Genomic DNA, 26,256 nt, shown 5'->3' with positions numbered 1-26,256 from the left:
ATTCTCTAAAACGACACTGGAGGCGGCTTATGGTAGAGAAATTAACATTCTCTGGCAACAGCTCAAGTGGACATTCCTGCAGTCAGCATGCCAATTGCATGCTCCCTCAAAACTTGAGACATCTGTGGCATTGTATTGTGTGACAAAACTGTATATTTTAGAGTGGCCTTTTATTGTCCCCAGGAGAAGGAGCACCTGTGTAATGATCATGCTGTTTAATCAGCTTCTTCTTCAGGCCACACCTGTCAGGTGGAAGCATTATCTTGGCAAATGAGAAATGCTCACTAACAGGGATGTAAACAAATATATGCACAACATTTGAGGGAAATAAGCTTTTTGTGCGTATGGTACATTTCTGGGATCTTTTATTTCAGCTTATGAAACATGGGACCAACACTTTACATAGTATGATATGTTATGCTTGGTATGGTTACATGAGACAGAAGGTAACTTAAGGCAAAATTAGAGGAGGGAAAGGGAAAGGGGGGTAACTAGTCAGTTGCACAACTGAATGCCTTAAATAAATAAATCACTGAATCAGTGATTGGTCGAGCATATAACGTGAATGTCTAGTAACCTAAAGGTTGCGTGTTCAAATCTCATCACGGAAAACTTGTGCATTTTAGTTAATTAGCAACATTTCAACTACTTTCTACTTTTTAGCTACTTTGCAACTACTTAGAATGTTAGCTAACCCTTCCCCTAACCCTAACCCTAACCTTAACCCTTTTAGCTAACCCTTCCCCTAACCCTAACCTTTAACCTAACCTTAACCCTTAACCTAACCTTAACCCTAACCCCTAGCTAACATTAGTCAGCTAGCTAAGGTTAATATTAGCCTCCTAGCCACCTAGCTAACGTTAGCCACAACAAATTGGAATTAATAACATATCATATATTTAGCAAATTTGTAACATGTTGTACATTTTGCAAATGTATAACATATCATACACATTGTAATTGGGAACTTATAATACGAAATGGATGATGGACATCCACAAATTAATACATACCATACGAAACATAACATAGATTAATACATACCATACGAAACGTAACATAGACTAAATGTAGTGTGATGTATTTATGTACAGAATCATATGAAATGCTCTGAGACCAGGTTGGGAAGTAGTATAGTGATCCATTTTACAACCACCGATCAAAAAACATATCAGATGGCATTGACCTAGAAAGAATGCACCTTTATACATTCCAGCTTGCGCCACTGTCTGTAGCCAAAACAGATCATAAATGCCTCCCACTGCATTCCTGAATTAATTGTAAACCAGAGAGTAATGCTATTTCATCTCCAAGCCACCTCGGGCAATTTATTTACCTACAGTTATTGCGACTTCAGAAGCCAATTAAAGGAGAGGTAGAGAGGAAGGCTGAGCGTTGGAGGGCAGAGTCCAGCCCAGCCCACTTCAAGTCGAGTCTCGCACCAGTCTATTTTCTCTTATCACAATCTGTCACGTCTGATCATCAGTGAGAGCGTACTGTATTCAACGAAAGACAACTGCGCAAAATAAGAACACGTTCTCAGGCAAAGTTAAACTTTTAAAAGGTAGGTCTTTCCAGTTATATTTGTGTAATAGCCTACTTATATTTGTACGGGGGATTTTTCGTTTTTATAGATATTTGAATGATACTTGTTTGGTATTTATTTATTCAACAGATATTATGGTGTTTTAGACAGTTGATCGAAATTCTATAATTTGATGGCATATAATAACTAGGCTAAAGCAAGGACAGGTTAATGTGTCTTATATTTGAGAAATTCAGCAATGTTGTGGAAAATCCAGATATTTATCTTCACAATTTTGATACAAGTCTGTAGCCTATACTGACCCACTGATAAGTTGATGAAAACAACAGATTTCAGTGTTGTCTTGTTATTTTTCTGAAATAATAAAAAACTTGAATAACTAATAATTATTTAAAAAACATAACTTAATTCATACATTTGCATACCCAATCCATAATCATTTTGAAGTAGTGTTTTATCATATGCTATGTTTCAAACAGATAGGCAATAGTGCCTCAAATACAATTTAATACAATTGTATTTGCACATGCTTCGTAAACAACAGGTGTAGACTGACACTAAAATGCTTATTTACGGGTCCTTTTCCAAAAATGCAGAGTTAAAGATTAAAAAAATAGAAATAGAAATAGTGGGACAAGGAATAAATACCCAGTGCTCAACGAATAACAATAACGAGTGAAAATAAAATGGCTATACAGGGAGTACCTGTACGGAGTCGATGTGCAGGGGTAAGAGGTAATTGACGTAGCTGTGTATATATAGGTACGGGTAAAGTGACAAAGTGACTGGACAACAGGATAGATAATAGACAGTAAATAGATGGTAGCGTGTGTATGTGTGAGTGTGTGTGTGTGTGTGTGTGTGTGTGTGAGAGAGAGAGAGAGAGAGAGAGAGAGAGAGAGAGAGAGAGAGAGAGAGAGAGAGAGAGAGAGAGAGAGAGAGAGAGAGAGAGAGAGTATGCATGTGTGCATGTTTTATGTGTGGGCATATGTATTGTGTGTGTGTGTGTGTGTGTGTTTTGAGGTGTTAGTGCAAGTATGTGTGATTGTAGAGTCCAGTGTGTGTGTGTATAGAGTCAGTGCAGGAGATTTAGTGCATACAAAAAGTGTTTGTGTGTGTGTTTGGGTGTGCATGTGTGTGTTGGGGTGTCAGTGGAAGTATATGTGTATACTCTATGTGAGTGTGCCTACATTTCTGTTCATGTGTGCATCGAGATAATTCATCAAAGTTCACAGACAAAATGACATTTTTGCCCCCCAAAAAATATGAGCTGGAAGATAAAGATAAATATGCTAAAGATGAATATGAATTAGTGACATAATAGGCCAAGTTTCTCCAGGTCAAAACGCTAATATTGGTATTTCTGTTATTATGTCTTTTTAATGGCCCCTTAGCTTGATAATTTCTCATTTTTAAGGTACCTGTGGAGTAATGTCTTTGCTAGTTTCATACTCAAAAACATTCTATTAGAATTTGAACAAAGACAGGTACTGTTAATTACAAGATTAATGAGGAATGTAAGCCCCCCCCCTTCTTTACATGTGTGTGTTGTTACAGATAAATATGCTATTATACTGTATTTCAATACTGTTATTTTGTTTCCAGGTTTCTTGCTTGTCTGAGCCATCCAGTGGATTGTCCAGGCATTGCCCAGTTTTGGATAATGCTATCACATTGAGGATTCTTATTACCATCCATTCTTATACTAAATACAAAAAGCTGGACTGATCTATCTGTCAGAAACAACATTCAAAGATAGATTTCCTAAGGAATGTACATTCCCCACTTCCAACATATTGAATTATGGACTGCCTAAGAACTATGTGACGAAGAGTGGAAAGCATCTTGTCAGCTAAAAAGAAAATAACATTCCCAGAATACCAATGGAAGAAGCATCGCATGCTGCTTACGCTGCTGTTGCTGCCCCCACTGTGGTTCCCATGACCCCCTCGGTAGGGTACCTGCTCCGGATGTTCCGCGAGTACCAGAGCAATGCTGTCATCAGAGAACACTACAACTACACAGGCAAACTGAAGGAGAACAAGTACAAGGATGGACTAAAGCCAGAGGCCATAGCCTTCCTGCTGATCTGCTTGCTCATAGTGCTGGAGAATGCTGTGGTGCTGTTGGCCATCTGGAAGAATAAGAAATTCCATCTGCCCATGTATTATCTGTTAGGCAGCCTGACACTCTCAGACCTGCTAGCAGGCTTCACCTACATGGTGAACATTGTAACTTCAGGGGCCAACACGTTAAAGATGACCCCTGTGCTGTGGTTCCTGAGGGAGGGGGGGGTCTTTATAACGCTGGCCGCCTCCGTCATCAGCCTCCTGGCCATCGCCATTGAGCGCCACGTCACCATGGTGAGGATGAAGCCCTACCAGGGGGCCAAGCGAGGCCGGATGTTTGCCCTGATCGGGGCCAGCTGGGTGCTGTCAGTGTTCCTGGGGGTTCTGCCCGTCCTGGGCTGGAACTGTATGGGCCGTCTGGACCAGTGCTCCACCGTCCTGCCGCTCTTCGCCAAAAGCTACATCCTCTTCTTCATCACCGTGTTCACTGCTGTGCTGCTGGCTATCGTGGTGCTTTATGTGCGCATTTTCCACACTGTAAGGTCCAACACAAAGCACCTGGGCTCTGGCCCGCAGCGCAAAGGCCTGGCCCGCAAGTCCCAGAAGTACATGGCCCTGCTGAAGACTGTCACCATCGTGCTGGGCGTCTTCATCATCTGCTGGCTGCCTCTCTTCATCCTCCTCTTGCTGGACTTCTGCTGCCCGGCACGGAGCTGCCAGGTGCTCTTCAAGGCGGACTACTTCCTGGGCATCGCCATGTTCAACTCTCTCCTCAATCCCATCATCTATACCCTGACCAGTAAGGACATGAGGAGGGCCATCCTGAGGCTGCTGTGTCGACGCTGCCTCCTCACCAAGGATGGCCAGGTGAAGAAGATAGGTGTGCCCTTCCTAGAGTGCAGTACCAGTAAGACTGAGGCACCCTCCCATAGGCTGGAGGGCCTGGAGATCACAGTCTCCTCTGCCAACTTCACCCCTTCCACTATTAAAGCTATCTACCCCAGGATGTCAAAGACATGACTTGTCCATGACGGCCCAATGTGACTCAGCATTAATTGTCCAATTACAGTAAGAGCAGAGTTCTGGAGACCCCCTTGACTGGACCAATCTTCGGCACCATCTTACAGCTGTGAGACTACTACATGTTACGTATGGGTTGTAAATGGAACTACAAGCAAGGAGGAAGTAATACTCTTCCTCTCACCTCAATGGTAGAGAATGTCAGCGGAACCCACCATTGTCCTATGTTTTGCCTTCCTCCCCTGGTCTGGCATTTTCTTCCTAGACAGATAAGCTGGGGGTTTCCACTTAAAGACTGGTCGGTCTATTGTAAGGAAGTCAAACCTCAGTCACAGTGTTAGAGAAATAAATACCTTGTTGGTTTTTACTCCTCGGCGCGAAGCATTAAACGAATTAATGCTGTTCTCATACTGTGAAATTCATTTTCTCGTATGCTGAGATACAGTATATCTTCCATAATCCAAACTGCAGAATAGAAAAACCCTCCTTGAAGGAATGGATTCATGTTTGTAGCAGTATTTTGAATTGACCATTTACCGGTAGTTAAAGAGAACCACTCAACCAGCAGCTGTGAAATTAACGTTATTCATGTTTTTTATTATACAAACATTGAAAACACATTCAGTACATTTTATTTTGAGTCATACACATATTTAAAGTATACATTTGAGTCATGCTAAGGCTCATCCTTATATCCCCTCTAGAGAAAAGACATAATACAAACATAATGACATGTAGTTAAAACATGAAGCATCCACACCCAAAACCGCTGCCAGAACTATGTCATTTTTGTCATCTGGAATTCTGGGTAGAGGTTCGCAGACCAACATTAGAGGCTTGGTGGCTGAGACACACAGAGAATTTCACGTCGATGCCTCTTCTGGTTTGCACATCTTTGGAGGTCTCTAAAACACACGTAGCAGCAGACATGATTGAGAGCAATTAAAAGGACAGATTAGGCTTATTGACTGGCTCTGGTCTTGTGGACTCAAAGTATGGAAAACATATTGAACACAGCCTGTTCACAAAAACAATAGCCTTCAGAACTTTCCTGAACAAGCTGGAGAATATCCCTCTCATGCAATGAAGAGTTATGTCTATCTTCTGTAAACAGTGGTTAATACACATTACTAAAGACAAACCACAAATGCTTGGGGTTCCATGTATAACATTCCATTGTGACAGCAGTGATGTTTGAAAGCAAGCAATTGAAATCTTTCACATTGTATATAAATGTACAAATGAAAAAAAAAGATATATCGGTCTTACTGTACTATACGGTATATTGTGTAAATAAAATGAACTATAGTATCTGTATTTTGTTTATTCTGAACTAAACTTAATTTATGAGGCCACTGCCAATGTTTTATATGTACATTCAAACGATAAATAAATGTATGTGAACAACATCTACAAAAAAACTATTTTTGGTCATTGTTTTGCAGAATAAACATCCATACAAATAACATTTAATCTAGCTATTTCCTCTCACCAAATCTTTGTGAAGCCAGAGGCCTCATGTGTGATAATATGAAAGTGCTAGTGTCAATGTGGTGAGTGCGATGTTTCAGATCTTTCACAGAAAGCTTACACTCCCATCATCCACCAGCTATAAAAGGCTTTGACCTATATAGTCATCACATACCATATACTTCAACACTGAAAAGTGCATAAACACTGATAAGCAAATGTCAACTTAATTCACTTGAGAAGATGGATCAGTCTCCAAAATATTCAGTGCCTTGCGAAAGTATTCGGCTCCCTTGAACTTTGCGACCTTTTGCCACATTTCAGGCTTCAAACAAAGATATAAAACTGTATTTTTTTGTGAAGAATCAACAACAAGTGGGACACAATCATGAAGTGGAACAACATTTATTGGATATTTCAAACTTTTTTAACAAATCAAAAACTTAAAAATTGGGTGTGCAAAATTATTCAGCCCCTTTACTTTCAGTGCAGCAAACTCTCTCCAGAAGTTCAGTGAGGATCTCTGAATGATCCAATGTTGACCTAAATGACTAATGATGATAAATACAATCCACCTGTGTGTAATTTTTTTTATTTTTTTATTTTACCTTTATTTAACCAGGTAGGCAAGTTGAGAACAAGTTCTCATTTACAATTGCGACCTGGCCAAGATAAAGCAAAGCAGTTCGACAGATAAAACGACACAGAGTTACACATGGAGTAAAAACAAACATACAGTCAATAATGCAGTATAAACAAGTCTATATACAATGTGAGCAAATGAGGTGAGAAGGGAGGTAAAGGCAAAAAAGGCCATGATGGCAAAGTAAATACAATATAGCAAGTAAAATACTGGAATGGTAGTTTTGCAATGGAAGAATGTGCAAAGTAGAAATAAAAAATAATGGGGTGCAAAGGAGCAAAATAAATAAATAAATTAAAATTAAATACAGTTGGGAAAGAGGTAGTTGTTTGGGCTAAATTATAGGTGGGCTATGTACAGGTGCAGTAATCTGTGAGCTGCTCTGACAGTTGGTGCTTAAAGCTAGTGAGGGAGATAAGTGTTTCCAGTTTCAGAGATTTTTGTAGTTCGTTCCAGTCATTGGCAGCAGAGAACTGGAAGGAGAGGCGGCCAAAGAAAGAATTGGTTTTGGGGGTGACTAGAGAGATATACCTGCTGGAGCGTGTGCTACAGGTGGGAGATGCTATGGTGACCAGCGAGCTGAGATAAGGGGGGACTTTACCTAGCAGGGTCTTGTAGATGACATGGAGCCAGTGGGTTTGGCGACGAGTATGAAGCGAGGGCCAGCCAACGAGAGCGTACAGGTCGCAATGGTGGGTAGTATATGGGGCTTTGGTGATAAAACGGATTGCACTGTGATAGACTGCATCCAATTTGTTGAGTAGGGTATTGGAGGCTATTTTGTAAATGACATCGCCAAAGTCGAGGATTGGTAGGATGGTCAGTTTTACAAGGGTATGTTTGGCAGCATGAGTGAAGGATGCTTTGTTGCGAAATAGGAAGCCAATTCTAGATTTAACTTTGGATTGGAGATGTTTGATATGGGTCTGGAAGGAGAGTTTACAATCTAACCAGACACCTAAGTATTTGTAGTTGTCCACGTATTCTAAGTCAGAGCCGTCCAGAGTAGTGATGTTGGACAGGCGGGTAGGTGCAGGTAGCGATCGGTTGAAGAGCATGCATTTAGTTTTACTTGTATTTAAGAGCAATTGGAGGCCACGGAAGGAGAGTTGTATGGCATTGAAGCTTGCCTGGAGGGTTGTTAACACAGTGTCCAAAGAAGGGCCGGAAGTATACAGAATGGTGTCGTCTGCGTATAATCAAGTCTCCGTATAAATGCATCTGCACTGTGATAGTCTCAGAGGTCCGTTAAAAGCGCAGAGAGCATCATGAAGAACAAGGAACACACCAGGCAGGTCCGAGATACTGTTGTGAAGAAGTTTAAAGCCGGATTTGGATACAAAAAGATTTCCCAAGCTTTAAACATCCCAAGGAGCACTGTGCAAGCGATAATATTGAAATGGAAGGAGTATCAGACCACTGCAAATCTACCAAGACCTGGCCGTCCCTCTAAACTTTCAGCTCATAAAAGGAGAAGACTGATCAGAGATGCAGCCAAGAGGCCCATGATCACTCTGGATGAACTGCAGAGATCTACAGCTGAGGTGGGAGACTCTGTCCATAGGACAACAATCAGTCGTATATTGCACAAATCTGGCCTTTATAGAAGAGTGGCAAGAAGAAAGCCATTTCTTAAAGATATCCATAAAAAGGTGTTGTTTAAAGTTTGCCACAATCCACCTGGGAGACACACCAAACATGTGGAAGAAGGTGCTCTGAAACCAAAATTGAACTTTTTGGCAACAATGCAAAACGTTATGTTTGGCGTAAAAGCAACACAGCTCATCACCCTGAACACAACATCCCCACTTTCAAACATGGTGGTGGCAGCATCATGGTTTGGGCCTGCTTTTCTTCAGCAGGGACAGGGAAGATGGTTCAAATTGATGGGAAGATGGATGGAGCCAAATACAGGACCATTCTGGAAGAAAACCTGATGGAGTCTGCAAAAGACCTGAGACTGGGACGGAGATTTGTCTTCCAACAAGACAATGATCCAAAACATAAAGCAAAATCTACAATGGAATGGTTCAAAAATAAACATATCCAGGTGTTAGAATGGCCAAGTCAAAGTCCAGACCTGAATCCAATCGAGAATCTGTGGAAAGAACTGAAAACTGCTGTTCACAAATGCTCTCCATCCAACCTCACTGAGCTCGAGCTGTTTTGCAAGGAGGAATGGGAAAAATGTTTCTCGATGTGCAAAACTGATAGAGACATACCCCAAGCGACTTACAGCTGTAATCGCAGCAAAAGGTGGCGCTACAAAGTATTAACTTAAGGGGGCTGAATAATTTTGCACGCCCAATTTTTCAGTTTTTGATTTGATAAAAAAGTTGGAAATATCCAATAAATGTCGTTCCACTTCATGATTGTGTCCCACTTGTTGTTGATTCTTCACAAAAAAATACAGTTTTATATCTTTATGTTTGAAGCCTGAAATGTGGCAAAAGGTCGCAAAGTTCAAGGGGGCCGAATACTTTCGCAAGGCACTGTACATATACACCAAGGTGTAGTTTCCCACGATAGAGCAGAGACAGATGCCAAAGAAACGATGTACTGTATATCACAATATAATGTAAATGTCTGATCGATGCTGAAGTTATTGAAGTAAACACACAAGCACACGCGACAAACCCCCCACTTAACCCAGTGCACCAAATCCATACCACAAGCAACAACCCAAGAAGAAGGCATGCGCTTGTGGCAACACAGAGAGAAGGCAGCAGTCATTGGGGACAATATACTTGATGCCCCGTTTCCAGTAAGATTATCAACAAGAAACCACCAGCTGACGAGGTTACACGAGTTGAGATCCAAACGAAACCTGTCCCCCGCCCTGTATCAAATCAACTACTCACCACAATGCTACACTGGCAGAAACCTACCTAAGCATCGGCAATAAAAATGACTCATTTACAAAACCTGTGGGACGTGCAATGAAGAGTAATGGTAAAAGTTGCATCAATTGTGTGTGAGCAAAAAACTGCCCTTTTCCATTCAAGACTAGAAACAAGTCCTCTCAACCATAAATGGTTGAACTCACTTTGTCAACATGGACTTTTGCAAGTGGGTCAAGTTTGGGCTGGCCGCAAATGTAATAAATACAGTTGCTCTAAAATGAAAATCTCCACAATAACTCACGTCAGGCTTTCTGCCCTGCCAATTGGGAAACTTCAATGGGTTGACAACTAATAACAGCAACACATTATTACTGCAGCAGTTACAATTATCTTTTTATTCAACCAAAATCTCAGAAACACTAGTCAATTGTGCATCTTCCTTGCTTTAGACATGGAAAGCCCATGGAGGAATAGCATTTACCATGAATAACAGTTACCATTCCAGAAACTCACAAACTTTGCAAATAAAAGTTATTTAATTTTTGTTGTTGTTGCAACGCAGTACAGAATACTGTCTGTTGCATAAGCACACCTTCACATTGGACATTTATTGCATTAAAAAGGTGAGCAGCACCCAACTTTTCAATACAGTAATTTCAGTACTGTATCAAAAAACAGTGGGCTTGCAATGACCTATTGGGAGAAAATAGTCTTTATAAAAATCATAATGACTATGGTGAAAGTAGATACAAATAAAAGCTAGGGTTATAGGTTACTACTCAAATAAGTGTTCTAGGAAATGTGATGTTTAGGAAAAGTACTTTATTCAATATAACAAAATGTCATGTAAGTCAATACCAACAATAGGAATACAATCTTAGTATAAAACAAATGTATTACAACACACAGACAATCCAACTACAGGACAAACAACTACTGGACAAATATGGCAACTTTCCTTTGATCTCTTCTACCATTCAGTGTTGACAAAGTTCCACAGCTCATCACTGACTGAACACCGAGACCGCACAGTGGTGTCTATGTTGATTGGTGTGGCCAGGTCAGCTCCATAGTGCACTGAAAGGGATTAAAGTACACTCAAACTTTAGTTAAACGCAACTAAAACCCACATCAGCCAGCCATTAAACAAGAATTCCACATTTGTGACTTTGTGATGGAAAAACAGTTATGCAGTGACAAATACCTCCTCTCAGAATGTGTGGCTCCATGTCATACTCCCACTTGATCTTGGTCACCTTGTGGTACAACTGGGCCACGTATCTGCAGAATGAACAGTTTGTCAAGTTGCACCATGCTGTTCATGATGTGAGATCAATGCTCACCGACTATCATGGTTTAGTGTGGTGGGCTCGTGTGGTGTTGGGAGTAATTATTTCAGTAGGCTGTTAGTCCTACTCACATGGCTGATGGGATGACCTCCGTAGTGTCATCATCAACCTCCTGCTGCAGGGTCTGCAGCTCCTGCTCCGAGTCACGCAGACTCTCCAGCTTCCTCTGCAGGAACCTGAGGAACAGGTCAAGGAAACCAACACGGGGAGAATCTCAATTGGTGCTGTTCGACTCCTCGCTTCCTCAACTCCATCCTCTACTACTCCTCAACTCCAACCTCTCCTTGCCTGATTTTGAAAAAGGTCAAAGGTAATTGAACAGAGGTGAGGAAACAAATGCGCTTGTATTAAATAATAATCCTTGTCCACTAGTATGTCATCAGGCAAATTACATTTACAGGGGGAGTCCCAAAATAAGTGTAACGTGATAAAAACATTTAGCTAGTAGATCAAATCTATGTAGTTTTTTTTTTATGTGTGCATGCATTTCTCTTTCGAGAAAACAGCTGATTTAAAGGGGTTGTTTCAGATTTTAACACACTTCCGCGCTAGTCCCCAGGAGGATCCTCTGCATACTCACTGTATGGCATATAACCTGAAATCTCAAACTACTTTCAGCAATGGATGGCAGCCTGGTCAGCCTGCAGCAATGGACAAGCTCTGGGTAGAATGTGACTGCTCCCTATATGCATTATATGGACAACACAGCATTCATGTGCACGTTAGAGAGCACCAATTGCAGTATATTTATCAAATCAAATGTATTTATATAGCCCTTCGTACATCAGATGATATCTCAAAGTGCTGTACAGAAACCCAGCCTAAAACCCCAAACAGCAAGCAATGCAGGTGTAGAAGCACGGTAGCTAGGAAAAACTACCTAGAAAGGCCAAAACCTAGAGAGGAACCAGGCTATGTGGGGTGGCCAGTCCTCTTCTGGCTGTGCCGGGTGGAGATTGTAACAGAACATGGCCAAGATGTTCAAATGTTCATAATTGACCAGCATAGTCGAATAATAATCACAGGCAGAACAGTTGAAACTGGAGCAGCAGCACGGCGAGGTGGACTGGGGACAGCAAGGAGTCATCATGTCAGGTAGTGCTGAGGCATGGTCCTAGGGCTCAGGTCCTCCGAGAGAGAGAATTAGAGAGAGCATACTTAAATTCACACAGGACACCGGATAGGACAGGAGAAGTACTCCAGATATAACAAACTGACCCTAGCCCCCCAACACAAACTACTGCAGCATAAATACTGGAGGCTGAGACAGGAGGGGTTCACAGAACTTGTTCTGTGTAGAGACAGAGCATGACTGAGTGAAGGATACTGTAGTTCTGAGTCCATGTTCTGGCTCCTTGCTGTATACTGCTGCAGCTCCTGCTCCAGACTGTCCAGTTCCCACTCTGCCTGGCTCTTCTGCCCCTCCATGCCCAGCAGCTTCTGGCTCGCCTCATCCTCACACTGAACTACACCTGAGGACAATGGCGATCAAGATTAGGCTATATATCTTGAAGGTATGGAAAGAAAGTAAGTTATCATATGATAGGATCTACAAGTGTATTATTTTTCCTTACCGTTTAACACCAGTGTGATGGTTTTCATCGTGTCCATGTGTCGCTCAAAGAAAGACTGCTGTTTTTCTCTCACTTTTCTTAATTCATCGTCAGCTTTGCTGCTTTTCAGTATTTTGACCATCGACTCTCCCGTGTCCATAACATCCTGAAGCATGGTGACACGTCTTTTCTGTGGATTTTTTTTTGTAGAAATAGATTATAAATTACTGCCTGTTCTAGAGCAGACTAATGTAAACTCATGTAAACTCGTACATCGCCTTGGTCCGTACAATTGCCCTTATTTTAGCGCCCCAAAAACGTAATACTTCCAGATCAACTGTAATGTCAATACCATTGTAAAGCACAATTTCTCCCCTTTCCAACAGAATCAATTACATGACCTAAACGCTGCCCGTTTCTGCATAATTCAACAAGGAAATTAGCCCGTCGGGTCTTTTTAAAAATGGCGGGTGGGGAAGCGAAACTAATGCGTGATAGTGAGAAGGAGAGATGAGTGGGAAAATTGCTTTTCCCCCACTCGATCTGTCCAACTTATCACCCATCTCCTCTAAAAATGTAAATAAAACACTATAAAAAAAAAGAGTTGATATAGTGTCATTACATACCTATTTGAAGGTTTGTGTCGAATTTGAATCATGTTTTTAGGGCGGTGCTAAAGTGATCTTAGAAGTGAACAGAGGCTTTGAGAATGATGATCGCATGCAATTACCCCTGTCACTGTCCATTTCTTGTTTTTAAAGGATGATAGAAGTGCTACACCAGGTGGTGAGAGATTGTAAAACAGAAATAGTTACTTTATGCCTGCTGTACGTTACGACATGACACGTCAAGATGTAACGGAGGGTCAGTTTTTTTCAACTTTTCTCCAATACTATAGAGCCATTACCATGTCGATGAATAGAAACTTAGTTCACACCCCCGATTTTGACGTCAACAGTCACATTAGTTTTCTTTGTAGCCTCGTACGAGTTTGAATGTTGCGGTTGCGCACATTTGTACGGAACGGGGTGAGTTTACGTTAGCTGGTGCATCACCACTAAAATGGTTTGCTGCCTACGGTCAACAAAATAAAATGCTATGTCTAACTAAGGTTAGCTGCAGAGGCTCTTGCTTGAAAACAGCATTCAACTTAATGCCCAGACCCTCTGACGACAGCTACGGTTACTAACATCTTAATTAGATACGTTTAAAAAGTTGTACAAGGATTGACTTACCGTGTTTTGCCGAATGTAAACAGTCCACTGAGTTTTGCTTCACTTCAGTCGTTTCCGTAATTCAAATTTGTCCTGCGAACGCGCGCGCTAACATGAGGTGTCAGCGAAAGTGCCTGACGGAATTTTTTATTTCTAAACAAAAAACTAAATTACAGGACAAATGTAAAATATTTATTCACATACACAATAAGTAGATGCCTACATTTGAAAATATCGAATTAATAGAAAGCGCCAAAAATATCCAGAGTTGTGATTGGCTAGATCCACATGGGGGCGCCAATGTCATGATTGCACGATTTATTTTACACAATGGAACCCGATGGACCCACGGAGTTTAACTTTCGTTAGACGAACAACGTATAGCAGTGGTTCCCAACCTTTTTCGATTACTGTACCACCAACTGAATTTTGCACTGCCCGGAATACCCCACGTGTGCATTTTACCAGTAGACCTATGGTCTATTCTCAAATACCCCGTGGATAGGCCAAGTACCCCTGGTTGGGAACCAATGATTTATAGTATTGTAACGACCCTGCAAGGGATCCCTCACTCCTTGATCCCTTGCTTCTCAGTCTTCTCTTGAGCCTTTCGTTTCTGCCTGCCAAGCTGCCTGAAGTGCAGTCTCTTGGGATTCAGTCCATAGGCCTTCAGTCTCTGTCCGCTGAACTCTCGCCCACCCATTTTCACCCTGAAGGGCCCCTTCCCCGACATGAGGCGGCTTCCTGGGTGCCTGTTTTTCTTCTTGGGCAATTTTGGCCTTTCAGTCCTTGCGTTGGCAGTCTCCTGAGTGGAAGCAACTGTTTCCTGCTCCAGTTTCAACTTCTTGGATTTGGGTACCAGGAACTCCTCTTCCTGGTCTCCTGCCTCTCTCAGTGCCTGGACTACCACCCCCTCACCAGAGTCCAATGCAGAGCTTTCCTGACTGGGTCCAGACTCATCATCATCATCATCATCCTCCAAATCCTTGTCATCCTTCTCTGCATTCTTCATCCTGTCTCTTCTCTTCTTGCCCACTTTGGTCTTGCCCTCTGCTTTGTCCTCCCTGCAAAGAAATATGAGCACAAGTTGGTCAATGACGATAATTCAGTTTTCAGATTTCTTAGAGAACATATTCTGCCAATCTGCATATGGTAGAATACTCACTCAGCATAGAAAGAGTTCAATACTTCTATCTTTTTCTTCACATTTTGTCCTTTGATTTTGTAGTTCTGCAAATCACTCATCTCCTCCTTGTCAGACCTGAAAAGGAGATTGAAGAAAAAAATAGAAAAGGAAAAATCTGAAAGACCATTTTCCCCATAAGTAGCTGATTAGTAAATGCCTACTGTTTTGAGACCAGGTTCAGTACCTGAACATGCAGGTCTTCTTTAGCGAGGCCCAGCGGTTCAGCTCTTTCTCATCTGCTCCCAGGATCTGAGGGAAGAACAAGTTACTTTCTGTAATAGTAACATATTCATACAGCCACTTTAAACATATTCTAAATCCACAGAATGACTCTAAACCTAATTTGTGCAGATAAGGCTCCAAGCAAGTTGATAACTCGGTGCATACAAGCATTTCCCTTTCTATCATTCTGTCTCTTCATCCTCGTCTGCTCAGAGAGAAGATTAACTGAAGTCATGTCCTGGTCAGAGCCTTCCCCGGAGGGTGGCAATACCAGGTCAGTCACATCTCAGCTCATCAGTGCAGGACTCAGGGTCTGTACAGTACAACACTATAGCACAACCCAGGGTTGGGGGGGTAAATTATATTTAAATTCCAGACAACTAAAAAAGTTAACCAAACTCCAAACTTTTCTAATTGAAAAGCATAATAATTAGAATTTTAGTGTACTTCCTGTATTGACTCCACCCTGAGACAACCTAGTAGGAACTAGGGCTCCCAGTCTCACCTCGTCAGTGGACAGGCCAAAGTCATTGGCCAGGACCTGCCTGTAGCGAAACCTGCAGGGGATGTCGTCTATGATGTCCTCATAGTCCAGCTTATAGTACTCGTCCAGGTACTGCTCAAAGGACTTCTCCTCTGAAACACAAAGGATGGATGCATGAAAGAGCATTCAGTCTCAATATCTATAGTCCATCGAACAGAATCTAAAAGGTCATGGAAAATAACCCAAGATTCATGGTGCTGAACCTCCTGAGACTTACGGGGGTCAAACACAGGCTTGTTTTGGGTAATGACCTCAGCAAAATGAGACTTCTTTCTCTTCTTTCCCATCAGCGGGGCATCCACCTTCATCTTCTCCTTTTTCTTCTGCTTCTTGGAGGTGCTTGGCTGACTGGGATCATAGTCTGCATCCATCTAGTCAAGTGAGAATTCAGATGAGTGAGTCACATACAATCTCAAACATCAACGAGACCTTTATTTCTGACTAGCTGCCACTAAACGTGCTTCTTAAGGTCTGCAGGCAATGCTGAAGTGATGGTCATATTAGAGGAACTCACAATAAAGTCTGGATCTTCACAGTTTGGCTGGTCATACTCTTCTCCTTCATGCTCCTCTTCTTCACCACCATATTCCTTGTCTCCAACCTCTCCTGTCCATGTGTCCCAGTTCCAGTGTTCTGCAGGACAGAGAAAGCTACCTTATTACAAAGTATTCTAAAGTATTAGATTCTACTTGAGATAATAAAATCAGCAACGAGTGACTTACCACCCTCTAGCTCTTCAACTTCAAACTGGGGCTTCTCCCCCTCTTCCTCTCCATAATATTCATCACCAAAGAATTTCTGGAAGAAGATAAAAATACAGGGAGAGACAATAAGAGGAGTGTCTTTATTTACAATCAGTTTCTCTTCTTGAGGTGTGTGAGTGGTCACCTGCATGAGCTGGTCATGCTGCTGGGGGTCAAAGTCTCCCTCCAGGTCCACCTGACTGAAGGCCAGCTGCTCGTTGCCTGTCAGCTCCTGCAGCCGCCGTAGCTTCTGCATGATCTCATTACGCTTCAGGTTCTTCAGCTGCTTCAGCTGCTCATGCTTCTGCTCCTTCTCCTGCAGGGGCCAGAAGAGTGACAGGTCGGTTCGTTGGGAGAGTGAGAGAAATGAGGAAGGGATGGAGTGATGTATAAGATTAACTAAAAGAGAGTCTACAGACCCTTTTCTTCCTATCCTTCACTTCCTCCCTTTTGAGCTTCCTGCGCTCGTCTTTGGAGCGGACAGAGGTGGCAATGGTACGGGGGTAAGTCTTGATCTGTAAGGAACAATAAGATACTATATGAGACCAAGGTACATACACTACGCCATACAAACAGACATGTGCATGTAGAGACGGGAAAGGCCACCTTCTGGGCATCAGGCTCCTCAAAGCGGAAGTTGTAGTGTCTTTCAAAGTCCTCCTGGCGCTCCAAGAACGACTCCCCATCCTCTTCTGAGTCCTCCACGTCATCATTCACCACCTCGTCATAGCTGGGGATCCTGCACACAGCCATGGCAGATTGGTACACAGCCAGAGCGGTGCTGAGCACTGCTCTACGATTACAATTGAAAGCATACATGGACAAAACATATGTGTAGACACATAAAATAACTTGTGTAAATAACTCTTACCCGTCCACGTCATTTTTCTCCATGTAGCCCTTATTCAGGACAAAATCCCTAAGGAAACACTCCTTCTCATCCAGCTCTGGGTCGTTCCAATAGTCCCTCAAGTATTTCTGTCTCAACACACAGCACATATTTCAGTCACAGCAGGTCATTACATATCGCTCTCTTGCCCTCTATTCCAACAGTTTCTCCATCACTCACCATGTCCTGCACCACTTCTGGGCCCCCCAGCTCTGCCTGGCCTTTCAGCCAGTCCACATAATCCTCTTCCTCTTTATCCTGTTGGGTAGAAAGATAACAGGTTAGAGGAATAGAATGTTTCTCTCTGCAGTGCTTTATACTGTATGATAAGACAAAGTCAGGCACCGGTTCCCACGGACCTTCTCTTCCTGAGTTTTGCTCCTCCTCTTCAGCAGCTGAAAGTCCTCTTCACTGCCCTCCTCATCACTGTCCTGTATGAATTTACGGAAGCTGGTGGAAGCATGACACAGTGTTTATGTTCCAAAGACAGTTATAAAAGACAGAAAACAAGAGTTTATTTATTTGTGTAAATACACCATGTTCTTTAGGGCAAAGGTTGTGATTACACAGTGATTATGAGAGAATTTAACCCTTACCTCTCTTTCAATTCTCTCTGCTCCTGGATGTAACTTGGAGATGCAGCTCTCTGTCAAAGAAAGCAAAGGCAAACAATACATTACTTCTCGTGACATACCTCCATGTAAATGTGTCAAACAATGTATCATAACATGCCTCTCTCCTCTTTGCAGCCTCTTCATCATCACTCTCCTCGTCATCATCATCCTCATATTTACTGGGAATGAGACAAATTGTTATTGTCAAACCATTTGCCCAAAATGAGATACAAAGATATGCACAGTAGGAACACTGCAGCTCACTCACCCTCCCCTTTCCAAGATAACTTTTCGCTCATAGTCTTTCAGATACATTGGCTTCTCTGTGGTTTTCTTTGAAGTTGAAGGCTGGGCATCATCCCCAATGGATGCATCTGATTAAGAATGAAAAGTTGGGTGGTGAAAGACACCTCTTAAACAAACAAGCAACACAGAATCAAACTGTCATACCGTAATCAGTTGCAGCAACAACAAGACACACTGACTGATGACATACGTTCCACCGTGTAGAATGTTGCATCAGTCTGATAGATCTTAGGATCTTTCTTCTTCAGCAGAGACAATGTTCTGTAGAAGTCCCTTTCAGCTTTGGGGTCAAGTTCCTAAGAAGACACACATCAGTCTGCATTGAAATTACAAATATACAGGTCAAGGACATAAAGGTAGGGCCAAAAACACTGACAAACCATAAACAGAACACCATGGCAGTGTTTGTATTGCGAACTTGAAACGATATAGCTAGCCAAATTAGATACAGTAATAGCACTTACCACCTCGCTATCATCATCTGATTCTGAATCTGAACCAGACTCACTCTCATCAGCTTGGTCGCCATATTTGTCTTTCACTGAAATAATCAATAATGAACATGACAAGCCATTCAATGTTTCGGAAGCATTCCGCCAGGAAAACAAGACAGAACTAAATTGCTATCTAGCTGGACATGCTAGCTAACGTTACATAGTTATAACCAAAAAATGTAATGATGGCTAAGTTAACTTCTGAGCGTATTAATATGCAAGTTAAATAAATTACAGAATAAGATTAATTTCAAGTGAGAATGGGATCAAAAGTTAGCAAGCAAATGGAAAATGATAACTTTAGCTAACATGACGGCTGGCTTGCTAGCCATCTAGCTATCTAGCTAACAAGCCTGGGAAGTCACACTTACGCCTCTGTAACTCTTCTTTTTGTCTATATTTGTCATATTTCTCTGCAAACTTTGAATTAATCTTGAAATCCGATTTGCCTGACATGATTACTTGTGAACTGGATAATATTTATCGGGAAAAGGATTCAGTGAAGTCTGTTCATGATGCTAACATCCACAGCAGCGTGTATAGAACTACCACGTGGTTTCCTGAGAGGAGGGTCAAGAGTTCCAAACGAGGCTCAAGCAATCATAGGTTTAGAAAATATGTACGTTTTATCAACAAATATATTTGTTGCCAATATAAAATTATTTTTGGTATATATTTGTTTTAAATCACAAAATATTTATTTGAAATATATTGCCAATTCAAATTAAGGGTCCTAGTTTGAGAGCATTGATGGCTTTGCCTTTTGTGTTAGTAAGAACATTAGTATAATTTATGTTGAGTAATAATCTCCAACCTAGTAGCAATGTGTGCGTCAGATACAATGCTAATCTACTCTGCTATCTAATGTTTTTGTGTTGTTTGTGTGTGTAGTAGCCCATCACACTGTTTTTGGAATGAGACTCAGTAGCACAGCTGGGGGTGCTCTGGTACAAATTGTCAATATGTATAGTCCCATATGCACCATGCTGGTCCATCCCTATGGTCTTTTAAATATCATAAGGTAACCAGACAGTGAAAGTACAGGAGATAATGTCTACTGGGCGGATAGTTTACACAAGACTTAGGAATGTATTTTAAAAACAGTAATGGAATTAATTATTCCAATTATCTGACTCAGAAAGAACAGGTCAAAGACACCAGTTTACCAGTTTACTCGAGACAACTATTCCTTTTTTATACTTCATCAATATAATGTTCTGTTTTTGTCTAGTTGGACGAGTTAGGCCTATGCCCAAATTCTCTCAGTATATTATGTTTGTCACCTCAACATTCCTGTGGCTCTGACCTCTCTGAATTGGGCTTTACTCGGATCCTTTCAAACAACAACCTCGTATATGGTCTTACATGGCATCAATTATCACCCATGTTCTCTTTGCTGTTTGCTCTTTGTACTCAGCTACTCTGAGTCAGTCTTCATCTCCCTGGGCCCCACAATAAAACATCAGTGATGTTCACATTGCAATTCTTTGCCAATCTATGTAGTTTATCACCACTGTCAAACGAGTCTGTCAAATAATAACACATCCCACCTAAAGCAAATAATAGTGCCTGAGATAAAGAGACTGTTTCTGGAATGATTCATGACTTTAAGTAGTTTCATTCACCTCATGTCTTGAATAGTTGACCAGGTATTGGAGGGCTCTAGGGAGTGAGGCTGCAGTGGGATTCAGAGAGGAGGAAGGTGTTTATTTGAGGTCTGAGGTGATAGCCAAGGGACAGAAATATAACTCTGTCGTTTCACGAAATTAGTGCCTTTTTGCATCCCTTTGATGTTTTAAGTAGAAATTGTGCACCAATGTTACATTTTTAAAGCTTGTTATATTTAATGAAGTGCTCTTTAATACAGACCACATTGATACTTCAATAAATCAGATTTGATTTCATATAAATGAAGACAAAATTCAGTATTTGGACATGTCCCTCAGTGCACCCTCTATGACTTTCACCATCATTGTAAAGCCCCAGTTAATTTGCTGCTTTGGCCAAGTCATTTCTGAAGATCAATATTTATTTAATGTGATTAGTAATTAATTTTAAGGTAAAAAAAAAAATGTCCCTCATTTTAAGGTCAACCCTATTACGTGAACTGAATTCTCATTTTAATATGGATAAACTATTACTTGACATCTAATAGTCAAATCATAGCGTACAAGAAGGTGAGTTGGTTCTACTCTATTTAGCCATTTTCTGGTGTTTTGTGGTGAAAACTGAGTGGTTCGAGCATACCAGTCAAGCTAGAAATGTTTTAACAATTTCATTTTTTTGTATTGTATTCAATTGCACCTCCCTGTGGCACGCAACAAGCTTCCTTTTCCCCTGTCACAAGGGTATGTATGGCTAATTTAAGATGAAATCTTCAACCCTGTAACTTTATTCTAGACTCAGTGCCACATACTGTAGTAATTTAGTTTTTGAACCTCGAGTTGTGAAAACTAGTTTTTTATTAAGTTGAACATGTGCTCTTTATCGCAGAATACTAAAATTAAGTGAATTCAAACATTTTTTTTTTTACCAAGTTACACATCTCAAACTGGTGTAATTTATGTATCCTTTTATAATAGCCTACCCCGTGGCTCAGGAGTTTTTCTCACCTGACCTGGCATATGTTCAAAATTAGATGAAGATTGTCTTCATCTGAAGAAAATAGATCAAGATGGGATGAATCATTTAACTGGAAGCAAAACTACAAATCAATGCTTTCTGATGTGTAGAATAACACTGTATCATGTCATCATTACATGAGAGGGCTCACCTAAAAATGTCATGATATATAGGTAAACAATGGACAAAACATCAACAGGTTTCAGAAGGAAGCAGTGTCCTTCCCTGGCCTATTTCCACCCTCCGCCCACTGCTTCCCCTTCTGGGAAAAGTGAATACGTCCAACCTCTGCATAGAATATTGGCAGATATTCAATGTACACAAAAAAAATCAGGATGGCCTCACCATTTATCTCTTCTGTAATGTTTACTTAAAATGAGAGAGTATATGTTTCCATATAGATAGGTTGTATTTCATATTAACTACACTGATGATATAAACGGTTTATTACACCAATCTGTTTGAATACCAGTATAAAGGATACTGCCCATATTGATAGTTTGTTACAGTTTTACACTCTGCTGTACCTCTAATAAACTCCAGCTCCAGTTCAGCTGTACTGAACTCATGTTGTTATGTTAATGATTAAGGACAACCCGAGGTTCTTTGCTTCAAAAATGCGTCATGCCAACAAAAACAACCAGTCTAGGACACTGTGTTAGGAAATGAAGTCATATTCCGGGGAGCAGTTATTTGTTTGGATGAATGTCACAAGTAGAGTAATCAAACAAAAGGAGGCTAAATATCCAGCTGAATAAGTGTCCTAGTTACTGACAGCTAGTTAACATTATTCCGCCAGTGATCCAAACCCAGCATCTACTTTATCTTTAAGTGTGTGCAGTATTGTCCTACTGTAACATAATCTAGTGTCCAAGGTCAGTTAGCACCCATGACAGTCTAATATGGATGGGGACTCTCCTCATTTTCCTAATTTTCCATCTTTCACAATGGCAGCCAGAGTCACAACCTGAATGGAATGGAGATGTATGTGGGTTTGTATGTTTTTTATGTATTTAATGTATATGCATAGGTACGGACGTGTGTGTGTGTTTTCTTGGTACGTTATCATTTATCCTCCCTTCACAGCCTTGAACTTTGTCTACAGTAGGGAGCCTGCTGCCAGGACACATAGACAGTTTGACCTGACCGATACAGCCTGAGACCTCATTTCTTTCTTGGATGCTGTTCCTGTTATTCTTGGACACTGTTTTTTAAGGCTGCCACCAAAATCTGCAAATTGTTTCAGTTGGAGATGTGTGCTGTGAAAAGTGTTCTCTTGAAGTGTTCTTGTGCAGTAGCTTTGACATAAACTGGTGTCATTATGACTTTGTAGACCAGAAAGCTCCTGGCAATATGACATGAAGATGAGATATTGCAGTCTACATATGGAAAGAAAGTACCCATACACACTACCTCCCAGCTTGGACAAAAAGTAGGCCTACGTCCCATCAATAAATAATCAGATCTGTGCAGAAACAGAGTGCTCCTTTTTCTTTCTTTAAGACAAAAACAAGCTCACACTAAAAATCAGTCGTCTGAGTCCATATAATTAAACACAATAAATCAACATAGTCCAGAAATATAAAACAGCTGTGTGATTTGTGTATTTACAATCATACAATTTCATAAATAAATACATAATATTTTCCATGCTTCTGTCAGGAATTACAGAACGTTTGTGTTATTCAACAGGCTGTCATCCTGCTAATGTAAAGGCCATTGGTAGTGCCCTTATTATCTAAAAGGTTACAGAAATGTAATTCTGGAAATATTTAATTCTCAAATTAAAAATCTTATGGAATATAATAGATCTATGTGAAAGGTGACTATTTTGAAACTACTAAAGCATCTCAATATTGAATAATTCTGGAAAACCAAAGGCAGCGAACACAATTAACACAGTTAACTTGTATTTTGTGTATGTATGTATGACACATTTACAACACAAAAAGGCTTGTCAGACCAAAACTTCAGGTTTCAAGTAAAGTACCAATCACAGTGTAATGATTCTAAAATAAATATAAGCATTTTTTTTATGTACATCAAATGTTTAACGGTGTACAAATTCTACACTGGGACATCATGACCACTTTTTGTTATGCATATTTACAAATACATTATGAACATAATATTTACATATTCATGATCTGCACTGTTGATGTTAGTTAACACACATTTCTGGATTTATTCCATATGGCTCTTGAATTAAACAATATGTTTAGCCCCAACCCCATGTTAAAAAAGGAAACATAAACAAACACTTTCACTGACTCAACAATAATGTCTTTGTTAGACTTAGGCCATATGTAATTACCCAAACTCTCTGTCTGTCTAATACCTGAAACACTGTGACATCCTCAAGGTCAAACACATTTCATTGTAAACAGTTAGACACATTCATTTCACTCTGACCTCAGAGAAAGAGGTGTCAAACATTGTGGTCTAAAGCCACCTCAACACTATCATTAGTATTTGAATAAATCATCTGGTTAAAAGGTTAGCAGCATGATATATAATGCACTTGGACGGCTTCTATTTCAGTACCTAGAACTGTCATAATCAGTTTTTACTTAGTCAAATAAATATCTCTCTCCAGTAAACAATTCTGTTAAAACCATTAAAATGAAACTTATGTTTCTGAACCTGAATGAAGACATGATATGCTACACTCTTAGAAAAAAGGGTTTGAAAATGGTTCAGCTGTCCCCATAGTAGAACCATTTTTGGTTCCATGTAGAACCCTTTTGGATTCCACGTATAACCCTCTGTGGAAAGGGTTCTACCTGGAACCCAAAAGGGTTCTTCAAAGGGTTCTGCTATGGGGACAGCCCAATAACCCTTTTAGGTTCTAAATAGCACCCTTTTTTTCTAAGAGTGTAGTCTGTGTACTACTGTTGCATGACACATGAACAATGAACATGGCTCCTATGGTCACATGGTCCCGTAAAACCAATTTTTTAAGGCTTTCTGTCATAGAAGAATTACACAATTATATACTGCTCTCACACAGTTCGACAGGAAGCTTGAGAATGAGTGGATGACAGAAAGTTAGACAAGGGAGAAAATGAGAAAGATACATCTCAGACAGAGTGTCCTAAATCTACTGTCTTGGCTTGCAATTAAACACCATATTAGGGAAATTGACAGCAATAGTGTTACCAAGGCACATAGACATACAGTATAAGTGTCAGTGGGTTTAACCGCCCATTTGGATAGTGCTCCACTAGTGAGGCAATGTGGACGATTGGTATAAAAAGCTATGATTTGACTTTGTCCCTGTCTGGTGATGTTATAGAGGTTAAATTGGCTCATGTATAGAATTCAAGACAACATTCACTATCAAAGGGTTTCATTTCAACAAGTGGCTCAGGTGTTAGTTTAAGTCAGATGTTGATATTAAAACAATTCAGGAACAAAGAAATTAGTCTAGACATAGTAAATTATATGATCTGCTCATTATTTCTCAACATTTTGTCAGTCTCGGACATAAGTAAAATAAATACCTACGTTATTTACAATACCTAATTTCTGAATTCTACAGTGGGGAGAACAAGTATTTGATACACTGCCGATTTTGCAGGTTTTCCTACTTACAAAGCATGTAGAGGTCTGTAATTTTTTATCATAGGTACACTTCAACTGTGAGAGACTGAATATAAAACAAAAATCCAGAAAATCACATTGTATGATTTTTAAGTAATTAATTTGCATTTTATTGCATGACATAAGTATTTGATACATCAGAAAAGCAGAACTTAATATTTGGTACAGAAACCTTTGTTTGCAATTACAGAGATCATATGTTTCCTGTAGTTCTTGACCAGGTTTGCACACACTGCAGCAGGGATTTTGGCCCACTCCTCCATACAGACCTTCTCCAGATCCTTCAGGTTTCGGAGCTGTCGCTGGGCAATTTGGACTTTCAGCTCCCTCCAAAGATTTTCTATTGGGTTCAGGTCTGGAGACTGGCTAAGCCACTCCAGGACCTTGAGATGCTTCTTACGGAGCCTGGCTGTGTGTTTCGGGTCGTTGTCATGCTGGAAGACCCAACCACGACCCATCTTCAATGCTCTTACTGAGGGAAGGAGGTTGTTGGCCAAGATCTCGCGATACATGGCCCCATCCATCCTCCCCTCAATACGGTGCAGTCGTCCTGTCCCCCTTGCAGAAAAGCATCCCCAAAGAATGATGTTTCCACCTCCATGCTTCACGGTTGGGATGGTATTCTTGGGGTTGTACTCATCCTTCTTCTTCCTCCAAACACAGCGAGTGGAGTTTAGACCAAAAAGCTCTATTTTTGTCTCATCAGACCACATGACCTTCTCCCATTCCTCCTTTGGATCATCCAGATGGTCATTGGCAAACTTCAGACGAGCCTGGACATGCGCTGGCTTGAGCAGGGGGACCTTGCGTGCGCTGCAGGATTTTAATCCATGACGGCGTAGTGTGTTACTAATGGTTTGCTTTGAGACTGTGGTCCCAGCTCTCTTCTGTTCATTGACCAGGTCCTGCCGTGTAGTTCTGGGCTGATCCCTCACCTTCCTCATGATCATTGATGCCCCACGAGGTGAGATCTTGCATGGAGCCCCAGACCGAGGGTGATTAACCGCCATCTTGAACTTCTTCCATTTTCTAATAATTGCGCCAACAGTTGTTGCCTTCTCACCAAGCTGCTTGCCTATTGTCCTGTAGCCCATCCCAGCCTTGTGCAGGTCTACAATTTATCCCTGATGTACTTACACAGCTGTCTGGTCTTGGCCATTGTGGAGAGGTTGGAGTCTGTTTGATTGAATGTGTGGACAGGTGTCTTTTATACAGGTAACGAGTTCAAACCGGTGCAGTTAATACAGGTAATGAGTGGAGAACAGGAGGGCTTCTTAAAGAAAAACTAACAGGTCTGTGAGAGCCGGAATTCTTACTGGTTGGTAG

The 26,256-nt window shown here is 41.0% G+C and overlaps 3 protein-coding genes and 1 non-coding gene across 5 annotated transcripts; 1 reads left to right on the top strand and 3 right to left on the bottom strand.

Moving 5' to 3' along the window:
• Positions 1-1,417: 1,417 nt before the first annotated feature.
• LOC109883083 (sphingosine 1-phosphate receptor 1-like) lies at positions 1,418-6,044 on the top strand. Its single transcript, XM_020475132.2, has 2 exons — positions 1,418-1,564; positions 3,152-6,044. Exon 2 carries the CDS (start codon positions 3,430-3,432, stop codon positions 4,633-4,635), a length of 1,206 nt encoding a protein of 401 aa, XP_020330721.1. The 5' UTR covers positions 1,418-1,564; positions 3,152-3,429; the 3' UTR covers positions 4,636-6,044.
• A 4,349-nt stretch (positions 6,045-10,393) lies between these two features.
• LOC109883081 (protein KRI1 homolog) lies at positions 10,394-19,274 on the bottom strand. 2 transcript variants are annotated; one of them, XM_020475129.2, is made up of 25 exons: positions 19,077-19,274; positions 18,676-18,752; positions 18,402-18,507; positions 18,174-18,279; positions 18,024-18,084; positions 17,888-17,937; positions 17,651-17,741; positions 17,472-17,549; positions 17,274-17,380; positions 17,009-17,141; positions 16,822-16,917; positions 16,548-16,718; positions 16,382-16,457; positions 16,174-16,292; positions 15,877-16,030; positions 15,621-15,751; positions 15,078-15,142; positions 14,873-14,968; positions 13,729-14,771; positions 12,515-12,683; positions 11,821-12,412; positions 11,521-11,622; positions 11,012-11,228; positions 10,796-10,872; positions 10,394-10,668 (listed from the first exon to the last, which is right to left on the bottom strand). In XM_020475129.2, exons 1-19 carry the CDS (start codon positions 19,159-19,161, stop codon positions 14,276-14,278), a joined length of 2,298 nt encoding a protein of 765 aa, XP_020330718.2. In that variant the 5' UTR covers positions 19,162-19,274; the 3' UTR covers positions 10,394-10,668; positions 10,796-10,872; positions 11,012-11,228; positions 11,521-11,622; positions 11,821-12,412; positions 12,515-12,683; positions 13,729-14,275. The 2 variants fall into 2 exon arrangements, with proteins under 2 accessions (XP_020330718.2, XP_031683583.1); XM_031827723.1 differs by having other exon boundaries at positions 11,012-11,116.
• Positions 10,562-12,668, bottom strand: LOC109883082 (kinetochore protein Spc24-like). The gene is made up of 5 exons (XM_031825979.1): positions 12,515-12,668; positions 12,268-12,412; positions 11,012-11,116; positions 10,796-10,872; positions 10,562-10,668 (listed from the first exon to the last, which is right to left on the bottom strand). Exons 1-5 carry the CDS (start codon positions 12,666-12,668, stop codon positions 10,562-10,564), a joined length of 588 nt encoding a protein of 195 aa, XP_031681839.1.
• LOC116374523 (Z30 small nucleolar RNA) lies at positions 15,321-15,418 on the bottom strand. Its single transcript, XR_004210490.1, has one exon. It is a non-coding gene; the product is annotated as a Z30 small nucleolar RNA (small nucleolar RNA).
• Positions 19,275-26,256: the final 6,982 nt, after the last annotated feature.

The sequence above is a fragment of the Oncorhynchus kisutch genome, linkage group LG6 (assembly GCF_002021735.2).
Source record: "Oncorhynchus kisutch isolate 150728-3 linkage group LG6, Okis_V2, whole genome shotgun sequence".
Lineage (NCBI taxonomy): Eukaryota > Metazoa > Chordata > Actinopteri > Salmoniformes > Salmonidae > Oncorhynchus > Oncorhynchus kisutch.
Note: the sequence above shows the minus strand (reverse complement) of the source record. Positions and strands in the feature narration are given on the sequence as shown.

Bases quoted from the DNA above. Each gene is read 5' to 3' on its own strand.
- LOC109883083 (XM_020475132.2), top strand. From the start codon at position 3,430: ATGGAAGAAGCATCGCATGCTGCTTACGCTGCTGTTGCTGCCCCCACT.
- LOC109883082 (XM_031825979.1), bottom strand. From the start codon at position 12,668: ATGCTTCAGGATGTTATGGACACGGGAGAGTCGATGGTCAAAATACTG. The intron at 12,413-12,514 runs GTAAGGAAAAAT...CATTGTCCTCAG, and splicing joins CATCACACTGGTGTTAAACG to GTGTAGTTCAGTGTGAGGAT. The intron at 10,669-10,795 runs GTATTTGTCACT...AATCCCTTTCAG, and splicing joins GCCACACATTCTGAGAGGAG to TGCACTATGGAGCTGACCTG.
- LOC109883081 (XM_020475129.2), bottom strand. From the start codon at position 19,161: ATGTCAGGCAAATCGGATTTCAAGATTAATTCAAAGTTTGCAGAGAAA. The intron at 18,753-19,076 runs GTAAGTGTGACT...TGATTATTTCAG, and splicing joins AAAAGAAGAGTTACAGAGGC to TGAAAGACAAATATGGCGAC. The intron at 16,293-16,381 runs GTAAGTCACTCG...TCTGTCCTGCAG, and splicing joins AGTTGAAGAGCTAGAGGGTG to AACACTGGAACTGGGACACA.